Source organism: Lithobates pipiens, unplaced genomic scaffold, assembly GCF_037356315.1.
Source record: "Lithobates pipiens isolate NorthernLeopardFrog02 unplaced genomic scaffold, aLitPip1_a1.2 Scaffold_1, whole genome shotgun sequence".
Classification (NCBI taxonomy): domain Eukaryota; kingdom Metazoa; phylum Chordata; class Amphibia; order Anura; family Ranidae; genus Lithobates; species Lithobates pipiens.
In genome coordinates this window covers 44,519,717-44,537,592 of record NW_027507685.1, presented here as the reverse complement: position 1 = coordinate 44,537,592, position 17,876 = coordinate 44,519,717, and the positions used below count along the sequence as shown (strand labels likewise).

Genomic DNA, 17,876 nt, shown 5'->3' with positions numbered 1-17,876 from the left:
AGACTGGAAACTGGAGAAATTATAACTCCGAGCCAGTGCACATTTACCAAACTATTAAAGTGATATTAAATAACAAGAATAGAAGAGTGCCTCTCAGTTAAAGTGTTTTATTCAGGTGGGGGAAAACCTGCTGACGTCACACGCTGTCTTCGCGAGCCGCTTGTCACTTTCCTCTGCAAGACACAGCCAGGTTCCCCCCGGCTCCTTGCGGCTACTACAGCATGGAATTGTGAACTCCTGGACACATGCCTTTGATTACGGCTACATTCTCCTGCTTGATTAACCCGTGTATAGCTACTTGCATTTTTACATGTAAGTGTTTACTATTTTACTTTATCGTTGAATAAAACACTTTAACTGAGAGGCGCTCTCCTATTCTTGTTTTTTCTCTGATGACTCTGAGTCGGCTTCACTCCAGAGAAGAGCAGCCCTTTGTGACAGTGAACGTATCTTCATCTTTTCAGCCTACATATCAAGCATGAATTATTGCGGATTGGTCACTTTGTGGACTTTTTCTTTCTGTTGATTGGACATTGGTTTTATATTGATTCTACCCTACTGCTATTATCGCTTTTGTTATAATTCATCACATATCGGTTTGCTGAGCGCCAGCACTTTCTGTTTTTTTTTTTTTATTATTAAAGTGATATTAAACCCTCAGTTTTTTTCTTAAAGCAGACCTCCGCCCTAAAGTGGAAGGTCCGCTCATTGGAACCCCCCCCCCCCCCTGGTGCCACAATTGGCACCTTTCAGGGGGGAGGGGGTGCAAATACCTGTATAATCCAGGTATCTGCACCCACTTCTGGGACAAGCTAGCCGCAGATGCCCCCACTCCCCCCGTTGTGTTCTGGGAAACACACAGTTCCCAGGACACAACGGGGACCAGTGCCGACGCGCAGCATGCGCAGTAGGGAACCGGGCATTGAAGCCGCAACGCTTCACCTCCCGATTCCCTGACAGAGGATGGCGGCGGGGGGGTAGCCGGGAGACGAGCGATTGCTCGTCATCTACGACAGACATCGCTGGACCCTGGGACAGGTAAGTGTCCATTTATTAAAAGTCAGCAGCTGCAGTATTTTAAGGTGCAGCTCCTCTTTAAACACTTTAAGCAGCTGATTTGTGTAAGCAGCTTCTTTACTTTTTAATCCTTGTCTATGTTCAATCAACTGGCACAACAGGCACATATCAAGAATATGAAATGTTGGGTTTACATATTTTTGGGGGGATATTTTCTTCTGTCCATACTGTCAAAGTATTTATTTATTTTTTATTTTTTTGTGGGATACTGAAGACAGGCCTACTAATTTGTCATTTCTCTTTTTTTTTCAGGATTTCTCAAGAAAACCTATCAACCCATTTGATGAGTACATAATGAGTCTAATGACGTATGTGGGATGTGGCATCACCTCCTTGTTTCTAGGGCTCACTCTTGTTACTTATGGAATGTTTAAGTGAGTTTTATATCATCAAAATCTATTGGAAATACGTTTCTCACATTCTTATATTTTCTCCTACTTATTTATCTTTCTTAATATAGCTATCTCTGGTACATTAAATTTTTTATTGAGTTGTATGCCATAAAAATGTATTGAAAATAAGTTTCACATATTTTCTCATACGTATTTATCTCTCCTATGATAGCTATCTCTTGTGACTTTATCTCACTTCTGTAACATATGGAATGTCTCATATGTTATATATTATAGCATAAGAAGATATTAAAAATGGGTTTCTCACATTCTCAGATTTTCCTATACTTATTATCTAGTGTTGAAGAACAAGTCTGATTAAAAGATATGTAGAACAATTAAAACAGTAAATGAGATTCTTGTTCCCAATATACCTTGGTATTACTCCTTTTGATTGGCACATTCACTGGAGACAAACATAATTGTGGGCAGGGCTTAAAGTAAAACTAAAGGTAATTAAAAAACAAATAAATATACTCACCTGCTCTGAGAAATGGTTTTGCACAGAGTGGCCCCTAACCTCTTCTTCTCAGCTTCCCCGCTGGCGATCTTGGCCCCCCTCTTCTTCTTATGCCCCCTTGCTATGGGGGCACACAATGCATGCTCACTCCTGAGCCATGTGGGTCTATGTGCCACACTCCATAGACATACACAGCAAGTCTAGGCCAGCTCCCCACTTCCTCCTCACTGAATTTGATTGACAGCAGCAGGAGCCAATAGCTCCTGCTGCTGCCATAGTGCCTATGTGAAGTGGAAGAGAGGGGAGAAGAGATGCAGCCATGCACAGTGCTGGATCTCTTCTTTCCTCTCTTCTCCCTCACACAGGGAAGGGGGAGGACAGAAAGCTTTAAACTGTTTTATACCTTGATGCAGGGAATACATTAAAGTGGATGTAAACCCTCACATATACCCAGTGATGTGAACAGGATCAGATGATACACAGAGATTAAGCAAATCTACCTACATAGGTTTTACATGTATATCTGCTATCTTCAGCTTTATATATGCTTTAGAAAGTTCAGATCCTGTTAGGAGATTATTTCTTCCTTTTCAGCACTGCAGTAAAGTCTGGGCATACAGCCAAGATAGCTGATTGGGCACACGTCCCTTCTCCTCATAGGTAGAGACTTTCAGAACTGTTTGTTGAATCGTTCAGCACACTGCTAATCTATTCATAACATCCTACCCAACACAAAACTCAGGCTGCTTTTATATTCTGTGTCGGAGAGCTTGTCAGAAGTTATCACGCTGATAACAGAAGAACAGAGCAGGAGACAGCTATGGGACATAGTGCTTTGAAGAGAGATAACAAAACACTGCAGATATACAGTATCTCACAAAACTGAGTACACCCCTCATATTTTTGTAAATATTTTATACCTTTACATGTGACACTGAAGAAATTACACGTTGCTACAATGTAAAGTAGTGAGTGTACAGCTTGTATAACAGTGTAAATTTTCTGTCCCCTACAAATAACTCAACACACAGCCAGTAATGTCTAAACCACTGGCAAGAAAAGTGAGTACACCCCTAAGTGAAAATGTCCAAATTGGCCCAAAGTGTCAATATTCTGTGTAAACACAGGGTGGAACAGCAGCGCTAGATATGCTGAGAACATATATAGCAACTGGAATATAGGTATACATAAAATGTGTGTGTGTAAGCACACATAATATTAAAACATTTGTTAAAACATAATGTCCATGAATGATCCGAGATCTTGCATGATTAGCACCTGGAGGCAGCTCCCTTATGCTGTGAACACACGAGCGGACTTTCCTGCAGAAAAGGTCTGAGGAATGATTCCATGGGACATTCCACTCGTGTGTGGGCTTCATCTGACTTATTTTTCCCCAAAATTCTGATAGACCTAGAAATAGAACGTTTCAAATCTTTCCTCCGGAATTCCACGGGAACCAGTTCCTATCGAGAAAACCGTTCATCTGTATGCTATTCCAACGGACCAAAAACGGCGCAAGGGCAGCTATTGGACCCTAGCTATTGAACTTCCTTTTTCTAGTCCCGTTGTACGTCATCACGTTCTAGATGGTCGGACTTTGGTGTGATCGTGTGTAGGCAAGTCCATTTCAGCGGAACTCAGTCAGAACTCAGTCGAAAAGCCCTTCGGAGTTCAGTCCGATGAGACGTCCGCTCGTGTGCACGCGCCATTAGAGTGAAGCGATGGGCTCTATGTAGAAATGGGAACAGAGGGGCGCCAGACTGAGTGCAGTATAAATCATATATTTAATAAAAATAAGTAGTACCGTATTTTTCGCACTATAAGGCGCACCGGATTATAAGGCGCAGTCTCAATTACGGGTACTATTTCTGTACTTGACCCATAAATAAGGCGCACTGCATTATAAGACGCATGCTAAACAATACACTCTATAAAACAGTGAGTTCACTTGTACTTTATTCCACTATTTAACAATACCACTCACATTATTTGTTAATCAATCTTCTCCCACAAATCCATCAAAGTCCTCATCTTCTGTGTCTGAATTGAACAGCTGGGCAATTTCGCCATCAAGCATGCCAGGTTCCCTCTCCTCATTGTCATCATTGTTGGTATCAGTCTCGTTGCCAGGTGGCTGTTCAGCAATGATGCCGGATTTCAGCAATGTTCTCTGATTGGTTTATCCCTGCCAGCGTACGTCCCTGTGTCAGAGAGGGAAATGATTTGATTTGATTTTTTTTTATTTTGGAACTCCGTGCACACATAAGGCGCACCAGCTTATAAGGCGCACGGCTGATCTGGAGGAAAATATAAGGCTTTTAGGTGCGCCTTATAGTGCGAAAAATACAGTAACTCACAGGTTAAATTAGATGAGTTCAATATGTGGTAAAAATCACCAGTCCTGGAGTCTCATAAACGTCCTATTTGGCGTCCTGTTTTCCCTTTGCAGCCTGGGGCACTGGTGTGATCTTACAAGGATCCAGAGGAGGCTGGGAACCAGGAAGCAAGAAACGAAAATCAGCTGGTCATGACTTCACAGGAACAGGAAATGTGATTATTCACAGTGGCATGGAATGATAATGCATTTTTAAGCTACAGCTTCTTCATCAGACCATGATTGGCTGGCAAACCTGGCAGTCTTAAATACAGAGGAAATAAAAACAGAGAGATCTGATGGGCTGGCTGGCCCATCAATCAAATAGGCAGATTTAAAGAGGTAGACAGTTGTAGACTGAAGTGAATGTAAATATGAGTAAAAAGCTTACTGATTAATAGTGGATGATGATAATTTTATGACGGTTGAAGAAATCAATCAAATAATTTATTAAATACATAAATAAAAATGTATAAATATACCTGGGATATAAAATTAATTAATGCATTTGTATGAATAAATTAATTAACCAAAAAATGAATTAAGAAAAGTATTATTAAATTAATAACAATTGGTAATCAAATATTATAAATTATAATGAGTTAATAAAATGGTGAAAATGGAGGATGGAAAGGACACATTGCTAGATATAATATTAAGGGTATATCTGTTATAAATTATATCATGACCAAAAATACTTCTCAAAGGGATAAATCAAATCAAATCTTCAAATAATAAATGGTTAATGGATAACGATGGTGTTATCTACTGGGTACATATGTGTACATAAATATAATCATACATGTACACAATACGATAACCGCTCATGCATATACATACCACATATGTGCAATTTTAAAATGTACATGTGCAACAAACGCTTGTATACACATAAGTATATGATATATATATATATATATATATATATATATATATATATATATATATATGGGAACAATATTATACAAAAGAGAGAGATGGGGTGAGTAAAAAAAGGGGGGGGGAATTTGTGTTTGTTGCCCAATACAAGCTGTTTAGTGGAGAAAACTGGGTGTCCAATCACCAGTGACCAAGTGGCCCACAGAGGCATGACCGGAGGGATCGCACCAGCACTTGTTAAATAACAGTGCTGATTTCAATCTCCTTGTTCATTCCTATAGACGACATGGTGTCCAAAGTGAGAATCCAATACATTTTCTGATGACACAGCCTTTTGAAACGTTCTGTTGGGGAATTGATTCAAAGACCCAAACTTTTAGATCTTTGGATGGTTGCTTATGATATTCCAGTAAGTGGTGGGGGACACTATGTTTAGGGAGACCAGCATCGACAAATCTGCGATGTTCCCCAAATCTGGCTTGAAGGGCCCAATTGTACGCCCCACATATAGCATGCCACAAGAGCAAGCTAGACAGTAAACCACAAACATAGAAGAACAGTTATGGAAGGTGTTGAATGTGCTCACAAGGGTAAGACATACACATTCAACACCTTCCATAACTTCCATATGTGGGCCATACAATCCTTTCTTTTCTCCATTTTCCCCATTTATTAACTCATTATAATTTATAATATTTGATTACCAATTGTTAATAATTTAATAATAATTTTCTTAATTCATTTTTTAGTTAATTTATTCATACAAGTGTATTAATTTTATATCTGTGGTATATTTATACATTTATATTTATGTATTTAATCAATTAATTATTTGATTTCTTCAAACGTCACAAAATTATCATCATCCACTATTAATCAGTAAGCTTTTTACTCATATTTACAATAACTTTTGCTCTATAACCGTCTACCTCTTTAAATCTGTCTATTTGATTGACATGCCAGCCTGCCTGTCTATCCGATCTCTCTGTTTCTATTTCCACTGTATTTAAAGAGGGATTCCACCAAAAAAAAAAAATATTAAAAGCCAGCAGCTATAAATACTACAGCTGCTGACTTTTAATAAATGGACACTCACCTGTCCCGGGTTCCAGCGATGCCGGCAGCCGAGGCCGATCGATCGCTCGGCTCTCGGCTGCTGTCGCCACCATTCTAGGTGAGGGAATCAGGAAGTGAAGCGAATCGGCTTCACTTCCCGGTTCCCTACTGCGCATGCGCGAGCCGCGCCGCGCAATAGGAAATCTCCGCGCTGTCACTGGGATCCGTGTGTGTCCCAGCAGACAGCGCGGCAGGGCAGGAAATGGCGTCGACTCCCACGGGAGTCTATGCCCGGAAGTGGGTGAAAATACCTGTCTTTGACAGGTATCTCCACCCCCCTCCCCCCTGAAAGGTGTCAATTGTGACACCGGAGGGGGGGAGGGATCCGATCAGCGGAGGTTCCACTTTAGGGTGGAATCCCGCTTTAAGAATGCCAGGTTTGCCAGCCAATCATGGTCTGACGAAGAAGCTGTTGCTTCAAAATGCATTACCATTCCTTGCCACTGTGAATAATCACATTTCCTGTTCCTGTGAAGTCATGACCAGCTGCTTTTAGTTTCCTGCTTCTTGGTTCCCAGCCTCCTCTGGATCCTTATAAGATCACACCAGTGCCCCAGTCTGCAAAGGGAAAACAGGACGCCAAATAGGAAGTTTATGAGACTCCAGGACTGGCGATTTTCACCACATACTGAACTCATCTAAATTAACCTGTGAGTTACTACTTGTTTTTATTAAATATATGATTTATACTGCACTGGCTCCCCTCTGTTCTCATTTCAATATTTTGTGTGGCCACCATTATTTTCCAACACTGCCTTAAACCTCTTGGGCATGGAGTTCACCAGAGCTTCACAGGTTGCCATTGGAGTCCTCTTCCTCTCCTCCATGACGACATCACGGAGCTGGTGGATGTTAGAGACCTTGCGCTCCTCCACCTTCCATTTGAGGATGCCCCACAGATGCTCAATAGGGGTTAGTTCTGGAGACATGCTTGGCCAGTCCATCACCTTTACCCTCAGCTTGTTTAGCAAGTCAGTGGTTGTCTTGGAGGTGTGTTTGGGGTTGTTATCATGTTGAAATGCCGCCCTGCAGCCCAGTCTAAGAAGGGAGGGGATCATGCTCTGCTTCAGTATGTCACAGAACATGTTGGCATTCATGGTTCCCTCAATGAACTGAAGCTCTCCAGTGCTGGCATCAAACATGCAGCCCCAGACCATGACACTCCCACCACCATGCTTGACTGTATGCAAGACACACTTGTCTTTGTACTCCTCACATAGATCCCCTTCCATCTATGGAGTGTGGTATATCATTCCTGTCATAAAATATCTTCTTGGAAGAGTGTGCTGAGGAACCATCCTGCATATCCCCAGATCATTAGATCACTGCTTTTTTGATCTCAGACTGTGAAGCTGAGGATCTAATATTTCTAGTGAGTGGGATCACCTAAGAGGGAGTAACCTCACTCATTCAAAGCTTTGGAGCACCATTGCACTTCTGTCGCCGCCTTCTTCTCTTCTTGGAGTTTTTGGGGACCCCTACGCCCTTTAAGTCCATGCCCGATGACGGGGCAGGGAGGTGTCAATCTCGCCAATGCAGGCGGCGACATTGGCTTCCTGCGCTAGTCCCGTCTACCTGGAGCCGCGTTCAAAATGAACAGACTTTACTCCGTGTGTGGGCAAGTCCGTTCATTTAAAAAGTCCGGTCGTGTGTGGGCAGGTCCGCTCGTTCAGAAAGTCAGGCGGACCTCCACTGCAAAGTCCGGCGGTTTGTCCGCCGGATAGTCCGATCCTGTGTCCTCGCATAACTGGCACTGATACCAATTTGAAAAGTGCTTTCCTAAAATAATCATACCCAAAATATTCTGACCCTGACCTTTGACCCCTGACCTTTGCCCCTTACCTTGACCCTAACACTAACTCTGGCACTGACCTAGATCAAACATTAATCTAGCTATTTTTTATTTTTTTTAATAATTTTTTTTTTGTACACACTTTTGTTTGTTACATTGTCCTCCCCTGCAAGGAGAGGAAGATGCAATAGGGTTGATTTACTAAAACTAGAGAGTGCAGAATTTGGTACAGCTCTTTGTCAAGGCTTGATTGAACAAGCTGAAGTTAGAAGCTCATTGGCTACCCTACATAGCTGCGCCAGATTTTGCACTCTCTAGTTTTAGTAAATCAACCCCAATGCATCTTTTTCTCGGTGGGAGTCTTTTCTTTGTGCTGGGAGCACACTGTAGAGCGCACTAGGGTTTTACCTATACTGTACATACATTTTAAACAGACTTTTTTTTATAAGAAAGCACTGAGAAATCGCTGATAGGCAAACTGCAGTATCATTGAACTCAAAGTCAGATATCAGTTTAGTTATATCAGATTGTTGGACCAGGTATTCCGATGGGGTGGTATTGTCTATTGCACTTTATAGATTACCCTGTGCCCAACTATGTTAATAGATGTCTTATAATTCTACTTTTGCTTCTTTTCAGGCAGCTGAGAAGAGACTACCCCTCCAAAATACTGATGAATCTGTCATTTTCAATGCTAATGCTGAATCTGATTTTCTTGGTTGATGATTGGTTGACAACATTTAGAATTCATGGTCTGTGTGTCACTGTTGCTGCCTTTCTGCATTATTTTCTACTGACCTCCTTTACATGGATGGGACTGGAAGCTGTACATATGTATTTTGCATTTGTAAAGGTTTTCAATTCATACATCCATAAATACATTTTAAAATTATGCATTGCTGGCTGGGGTGAGTTCACAATACTAATAGTTATTTATCTTTACTCTATGTTGTCTGTTGCTAGGCTTGCAATGATAGTGTGCAAACTGCAGTAGGACATAGCAGCTAACTCTGTGTTGTCTGTTGCTAGGCCTGGTCTGATAGTGTGCTCATGTCAATAGGACATTACAGACTCTTTATCTGGCTACAGTGGAAGTCTGATTGGTTGCTACTGGTCAAAATGCTTTACAGTATAATGGTATATAAAAACCAATTATCATTAGTGTAAATATATTGTATGAGTAACAGTCTACATTAGTAAATATCACATTCTTTTTGTTTCAGTAAACATTTATTGAAGATTCTAAAGTGTACATTAAGGCTAGGTTCACACTATCCAATGTTTTGAATAGCAATCACTTTTCAGAGAGCAGCTAAGCAGCCACTATAAGGGCCGGTTCACACAGCGAGGCGCGGCGAGGCGTCTCCGACTTACCTCGCCGCGACCTGCGGGGAGCTCAGCGGCGACTTGCAGAGGACTTCTGTATAGAAGTCAATGCAAGTCGCCCCCGAAGTCGCCCCGAAGTAGTACAGGAACCTTTTTTCTGAGTCGGAGCGACTCGAGTCGCTCCTCTCAGAACGGTTCCATAGTACTGAATGGGGGCGACTTGCGGGAGCGAGGCGAGGCGAGCCGTGTCGCCTCGCCTCGCCTCGCTGTGTGAACCGGCCCTAAGGCGTTCAGGAGGTGATCCTGCCACCTTCTGAATGGCTGCTTTTTTTTTTTCCTGCGCTCTCCCATTGACTTAAATGGTCGAGCTTGACAGGCCATGTTTGTTAAATTTGCCTAAACGTATTTTTATATACAGTATAACCTTTTAAGAGCATTGGCTCGGTAAGATTTACCTAAAATTCACTCCCTTAAGTTTTGATGGCAAAGAAGTCTGCAAACCTTGTCAGTCACCGTTCTGCTCCTGGCCAGCTTTGATAAAGCGCATGCGCGCAAAACATGTAAGCATGCCGGTCGGCATGGCAACTCTCCTCTCCACGGAGCCCTCCACGTGACAAACAGCCGCTCGGACAAGCGGCATCACACGCAGTGCGTTGCGCTCCAAGCCTTCCACCACGCCAGGCGGACACCACCTTGTGTCCAATTTGGATACTTAGTTTTCAGCGTGCACCGCACCTCCGTCCTAGAGCCTAATACATCACAGGGAGCAGGATTGAATACTTCCCCTCCACTCCTCAAGCTCAGCACGGCGGCGCCCCAGTCCCACAGTCCATCCATCAACAAAGTGAGTGACTTCTGGAACATAGTTCCATTTATTTGCACTTGTTCACGAACTTCAGTGTTTCCCCCTGCTTTTGGGAGAGGATTACTCACAGTCACCAAGTTCTTATGTGTAGTTTACTGTTGGCAGTGCAGCCCTGTTATCATCTTAAAGTCACAAATAGAAGACTTCAGGGGTAACTTATTACCAAGCATCTGTCGTTTTATATTGTTGTGATTGATTGATTCAATGCTTTTAAGATCCCAGGAGGATCAGATGTCTTTGTTGTTTTTTATTTAATATATTGTTATGTGTTTTTTCACATCATATCATGAGTTTCTCTGATGCGCTGTTTTTTGATTGTTTGGTCTCCTTAGTCTGCCTGTAAAGTAGCACATCTTTCCCATGCTCATAACAGTACCAAAGCTAAATGACATTTCTAAAGGATAAAATGTCATTTAAAACTGCTCCCCGCAAAATCCATACCAGGCCCTTCAGATCTGGTGGGGATATTAAGGGGAACCCCACGCCAAAATAAAAAAAGGCGCGGGGTCCCGCCCAAAATCCATACCAGGCCCTTCAGGTCTGGTATGGATCTTAAGGGGAACCTGCACCAAAATTGTTTAAAAAAAAATGGTGTGGGGGTCCCCCTTAAAATCCATACCAGACCCTTATCCGAGCATGCAACCTGGCAGGCCACAGGAAAAGGGGGATGGGACAAGAGAGTGCCCCCCCTCCTGAACTGTACCAGGCCACATGTCCTTAACATGTCCTTAACATGGGGAGGGTGCTTTGGGGTCCCTCCAAAAACACCTTCCTAACAACCCTTGCCCAGGGACCCCCAGATCCCGCGCCCCCATGTGAATGGGTATAAGGTACATTGTACCCCTACTCATTCACCAAAACAAGTGTCAAGAAAGTAAAAATGACAGGAGACAGTTTTGGACAATTCCATCTTCAATGACAGCGCTGACTGTCCCGAAAAAAAAGAAAAGAAAAACTCTGGCTCCATGGGAGGCGTCCCACTGACTTCAGCCCTTTCGTGATGATAGCTGTTATATAGCCGTTATGTAACCGGGTGACCCCATCCCCTTCTGACATCATGTATGGTTCAGGAGGGGGGCTCTCTCATCATCCCCCCTTTTCCTGCGGCCTGCCAGGTTGCATGCTCGGAAAAGGGTCTGGTATGGATTTTGGGGGGGACCCCACGCCATTTTTTTATTTTGGCACAGGGTTCCCCTCAAGATCCATACCAGACCTGAAGGGCCTGGTATGAATTTTAGGGAGGACCACCGTGCCATTTTTTTTACATTTTGGTGTTATTTGTGATTTAGCGTGGCTCCATTAATATGCACATTTAATATTGTTGGTGTTAGTGACACTACTAGGGATGAGCCGAACACTCCCCAGTTCGGTTCGCAGCAGAACATGCGAACGGGCTAAAAATGTGTTTGAACACCATTTAAAATCTATGGGACACGAACGTGAAAAATCAAAAGTGCTCATTTTAAAGGCTTGTATGAAAAATGTTTGGAGACCTGGGTCCTGCCACAGGGGACATGTATTCCTCAGAAGCTTTAGACAAATATTCAGCTTGCAGTGTGTAATTACCAACCCTAGATGGTTATATATGTTGTCAGAGTATTGAAATCATGCCCTGGAAGCTTCTTGGATACAGCAAATAGCTTTGCTTTTATGAAGGATTAGCAGAACATATCTTACAGCATGTCTTTATCATGGAACAGGAACAAGGAGCATACAAGTACACTGAGCTTAGACAGAACGTACATCCTGTGACTACCTTACCATAGAATACACATTATAACACTGCAGTGCCACCTGCTGGATGGAAAGGTATAATGTGGGTATATACTATATATTAGAGATATGTAATTAGCGGACCTCCAGCTGTTGCAAAACTACAAGTCCCAACATGCCTCTGGGTGTCATGCTTGTGACTGTCAGAGTCTTGCTATGCCTCATGAGATTTGGAATTCTGCCACAGCTGGAGGTCTGCTAATTGCATACCCCTGCTCTATATATATATATTATATATGTTTCCAACATCAGTAGTCTATTAGTATAAATTATCTTGATGCAAGAAAGTAAGGTTCATAACCCTCCTTAGTAGCTGCATAGTGCCACCATAAACAACACTCCGCACCACATTGCCACCACGGTCATCCACCATTCCTTGGGGTGGCTGCGTTACATCCACTATTCAATTAGGATGTGCCACTTTTTCTATCTTGATTTGTTCACCCACAGTTCCACCCTGTGGGGACACACCCAAGTTAATCTACAGTGAATGCAACCAGGCCAGCCAAAACGCTGAACCCGCTATATCCCAGGTAGCCTTTTTTGTTCTTCCCTATGAGTAGGGTTATAAAGTAGGAGATCCTTCTCATTCTACTTCCACTGCTGCCAGGTTATAACCTAAGATTTAGGCATCATGCACACTGGAAGTTTTACAAACTCTTGTAGAAGCCTCTCCACCTAGCAGCAGCGTTTTGGCAGAAAAAACACCTGATGCTTGGAAAAGTGTGTGACGTATTTAGGCTTGTCAAGTGCTTGGGTGTTAATTTATTACACTGGCCAAAACAATCATCTTTTCTGGCCATTGAATTTTTTTTAAATAGTGCTCAAGCTTTAAACACACCTAGTCGTAACGCGCATTCACACGCATTCACACGCATTCACACGCATTCACTGAATCAAGCATTTTTTTTGCTAAAACATCACTGCTCCTGGACGCACTGGCAGTGGGGTTTTCTGCCTTTAAACCCTCCTGCTATTAAACTCCTTTAAAAGTCTATGTGCGCATGGACACGTAGGCTAACATTCATAGGAGCTTAAAGGCAGGAAAGAAAAAACTCCCTGCAAAACGAGCAGCTGAAAAAATGTCCAGTGTGCATGAGGCCTTAAAATTTAGAAAAATATACTTTCTGCTCATTTTGATTACATGAACTGTTTTTGCTTCTTACAGGAATACCAGCAGTTATAGTTGTGGCGGTACTCAGTATAAATGTTGATTTCTATGGAGCTATATCCAAAAATAATCAATACAGTGATCCTAGTGGTGACTCTGAATCATTGTGAGTAAAAAAGTTTTGTCACAAGAATGTGACTTTATCAAGCCTAAAAATAAATATTATGCACGTCTCTTACCCATAAAGCCCAACTCTAATAAACCTAAAAATCCTTGCACCCACACTGCCAGGGTTAAGTGTTTGTTTATATTTAGGAGATGCCCTACCCCAGCAGACAGCACCCTGCCAATCTTCGTCAGTGGACTTTTCTTCAGTGTCCTCTACTTTAGTGAAGGGCAATGGTCCTTACACTAGTTTTGATGTTCTCAGATGATATCTTAGACCACTGGGGTGCAATGGAGAAGAGACTACAGAGGCCAGACTAGCAGCAAAGAGGAGTCTGCAGGAGCAGAAGATTGGATAAGTAAAAGATATTTTCCAATTCCCCAAAAAAGAAACAAGCAGTTAACCCTGCAGTGCAGGAGCAGCCCCACTGTAATAAAGGATTTTTTGGATTCCTGGAGTTCAACTTTAAAGTATAGCTGTGCCCTTCCCCACCAACCACTTTTTTTTGGGGGGGGGGGGGGGGGGCGTTGGGAAGGGTTAGACCCTCTGTCAAATATTTTGGCTATGTTCCCCTTATAGGGATTCACTTCCCTGCTAGTACTTGTGACCATGGTCACAGAAAAGAAAAATCTGAAATTTTAGCGTTGACCCAGGAACGAGAGATACTTCTTCAATGGGGAAAGCTGTTCTGGGACAAACTGTCTAAAATGGGAATTCCTCTCACTTAGGGGGATTTCCTTTAATTTCCTGCTGTATCGGTGGAACAGAAAGTAAAGGGAATTTTTCCAAATGGTGCAAAGAGGGCAAACATTAATAATAATAATAATAATAATAATAATAATAATAATAATAATAATAATAGGCTTTTTACCCCTCCATACTCTATTCAAAACCAAAAATAAAAAAGGTTTTGGCGATACATACACTTTAATTATGAATAAGCTAAATAACGAGTATTTAAAGAATGTGAATGGTTTTACCTTCCAAAATATTTGTATAACTGTTTAGCTATTCCTAGGACTTAGGCACCTATCCCGGTGACTATTTTTTGCTTAGAACTTCTTGCACTGAGAGCAATACCAATACCTTAAGTGTTATTAAAAATAATTAATAAATTCAGCTTACAAATTCAACTCAACTCTAACCCTCAGCTTGCTAAGTGTAGCATTTTCAGTTATTTATTCTGTTTAAAGAGATTGTAGTACTTCTCTGACAATGCCTTCTCCATCTGTTCTCCCCAGAGGGTCCACAGAAGACGATTCTTGTTTTATGCAGAGAGCGAGTGTAGGAATTCTACAGCAATAGAAATTGAAAAGCATTTACATATTTTGTCTTTTTCTTTTCAGCTGCTGGATCCAGAACAATGTCGTTTTCTATGTAACAGTCGCGACTTATTTCTGTATCATATTTCTGACCAATATATCCATGTTCATTGTTGTACTTATTCAAATCAAATCACTGAAGTCTACAAAGAGAAAGGATTGGAAGGCTCTCTTCTTCCATGATATTAAAAGCACTCTCAGCCTTGTCTTCTTGCTTGGAATAACCTGGGGCTTTGCATTCTTTGCCTGGGATCCTGTTCGAATTGCCTTCATGTACCTATTTGCTATTTTTAATACTTTACAGGGTAAGTACATGGTTTCTACAGAAAAAAAGAGAGCTAGTTGAATCAATTTAACATGGTCACAAACTGTACATACTTGCCAACCTTTAATCCCAGACACCAGGCCACTGTTAACCCTGCCCATTTTCAGCATTTTGTTCTACTTTCTGGATGGGCACACCCAAATTACACCTATTTTAAGGATTGTCTCACCCAGACCCCACCTCTTAATATGCGAAGACTCCTTCATGCCCACTTTAAAGGTTTGTCCCACCCAAACTCCACCTCTAAATATTCAGGGACAGTCCATAGTGTCCACATTATGGTTTGATCCTGCCCAGACCCTGATCTCTAGGCAGGGAATGCCCACTCGTGGCCCCAATACTTGCAATTATTGCCTTTTTGAGTTACTGCACATGTGCAGTTACTCAAGGTAAATGCTGTGATTCCAGGACATAGCCCAGGACACGGAATTGGCAGAACAGAAGCTCAAGGCACAGATGGTTCCAGCAAATCTGGGACAGTTGAAATCTATGCTCATTACATGCCCCATTACAAGTTATTTGAAACCAATTGAGTATATAAAATGTAAAGTGCCCTTTAGTAAATCAGACTCTGAAGGGGCTGATTCACAATAGAGCGCAAGCAGTGTTCTCTGCTATGCACTGCAAGTTATTTTACACTGCAACTGGAATTTTACAACTGGTTCACAAAATGCAGGCAGCGATGTGGATCCTACAGTCTCCCACTTAATGCAGCATAGAGAACTTCATGATTGAGAGTTTGGTCACATAACTTCGACAGGTTACAATGCCTGGGCTCTCCTCCTGCCTTTTTTTTCTTTCCTATGTCTATTCATTTTTATAGCACTCCAATGGCTTAATAGTTTCAAAGACAATTTGTAAAGCACCGGTGGTGCTTTTATTATTTGAGCCACTAGTGTTTAGGTGGTTGCCGCAACTGTAACAGGCACACAAGGAAGAACTAAACTAACAGAGTTAAATGTGATCATTCCTACTTTTACGCTTGTCATAGCTAAGCAAGTCTGAACCAAAAAAAAAGTTGTGTTCCCATGATGCAATAGATGCAAAAACATAGGTGAAAGACATTAGTTTACTGGTAAAAATAAAAAATGTGTGTGTTTATGTATTAAAAGCCTTGTTTTCATATATATAATTTTATTTGTTCATTATGACAGCCATACGTTTTCCTTACATGCTCCTTCTGCTTCCTGTTTTTTTTCCCCCCCTCCTAATCCTTTTACCTCATTGTAAAGCTAGCAGAATTTCAAACAAAAAGTTGTAATAAAATTCTCAGAACATTGGAATGCCATTCGAAAGTAGTTCAACATTTTATTTTGATTTTGGAAAGAATGGATATTACTGAAACCAAATGCACTGTTGACATTCGTACAGGGAAACATTTTACATCCTACTCTTTCGTATTTTTACATCTCTGCACTCAAAATTGAATATCGATTTGATCCCACTAATGATTAGAAGAATGAACAGCTAAGTCTACCAGACAGGATCTGTCTAAATGAAAACAATAGATTTGACAACCTTGTTATATGAAATACTCACATTGCTCCTGAGAGCCAGAGACATGTTTTTTTTTTTAATACAAACGTTTTTATTTGGTCATAATGCAGCAAACAATATAACAAAGGCAGATACAATGCTGTTATATAGATCAAAATACTGGTACATTCCATTGTAGAAAACAAAAGAAATTAAGCAGCATCATTAGTAATAAACGACCAACGAAAAAAAAAGAAACCATAAGGAAAACCCGTACTTGATCCTACTTGACTAGCTCTAACCAGTCCAGTTACAGAATTGCTGATATTAAGGGACGGGTTGTCCGCTTCAAATTAACTTAACTTGAAATAAATGGTAAACTAAACCGCTGACTATTCAAATATGAGCCTGTTCAAATCATTTCTCTGCATCTCAATAACTCGTCTAAGTACTGCTCAGTGAATAACGGTGGCCCTCCCCAGGTGACAGTGCATATTCAGAAATTAAAGCGGAGGGAAAAGGTGACTATGCTCCATCCCGCCGGTAGTGAGCTCCATCCAGATTTTAAACCATCACCGGAGGGGGACCCTGTAAAGGCCCCACTCTAGCGGAATCATTGTTGGTGGGCCACTTGGCCCATTTAGCAGTATGCTTGTGCATGGTGTCCATTATAGTGTGATGGATGCGCTCCATAAGGCGGATAGAGTCCATCCTATACAAAACCTGCGCCCAGGGAAGCAAGTGCGTGCGCCAGTGTAAGGCTACCGTCCAATGAATAGCACAGAATAGGGTATGGAGTAACCTCTGATCCGGTAGTGAGATCCCCTGGATCGGAGCAAATAATAGGCATTGTTCGGCCGTGAGATCTATCCTATGTCCTAAAATCGTGGTCATTATGGTGGCAACCTGGTCCCAGATGGGCTTTAGGAGAGGGCAACTCCAAAAGATATGCAGTATTGAGCCCGTCAACTGGCAACCTCTAAAACAAAGGTCAGAGACCGAGGGATAAAACCGATGGACTCTGGTGGGGGTCAGGTACCAGCGTGTGTGCAGCTTCACTACAGTGTCCTTCACAGCCATTGATCTGGCACACCTATGCATATTCTGGAACATAGCTCGCCAGTCCTCGTCTGAGAACTCCGTGGCCAGATCCGTTTCCCACAAGATCATAGCCCTGGATTTCCCCGGCTGTTGTGTTTCAATTAGGTATTTGTAGAGCGTAGAGATAATACCTCTATCCCTTGAGTGGCGATAACATATAGATTCAAACTGTGCACAGACCGGGACCTGGGGGGTTCTATAGTGTGTGTGAAAAAAATGGCGGATTTGAAGAAATTTATAAAACTCCCCATGGGGTATCTCATAACGCGCACGGAGTTGTGAGAAGGAGACGAAGTTGACAGTGTTGTCATGTAGATC

At 41.9% G+C, this 17,876-nt stretch overlaps 1 protein-coding gene across 1 annotated transcript in view; it reads left to right on the top strand.

Moving 5' to 3' along the window:
• Window positions 1–17,876, top strand: part of ADGRG4 (adhesion G protein-coupled receptor G4) — a 215,969-nt gene that overhangs the window by 168,132 nt on the left and 29,961 nt on the right. Inside the window, exons 19-22 of the mRNA XM_077490427.1 lie at window positions 1,330–1,451; window positions 8,733–9,001; window positions 13,226–13,334; window positions 14,681–14,961. Coding sequence (XP_077346553.1) covers window positions 1,330–1,451; window positions 8,733–9,001; window positions 13,226–13,334; window positions 14,681–14,961 — 781 coding nt within the window. The remainder of the gene's footprint in view (window positions 1–1,329; window positions 1,452–8,732; window positions 9,002–13,225; window positions 13,335–14,680; window positions 14,962–17,876) is intronic.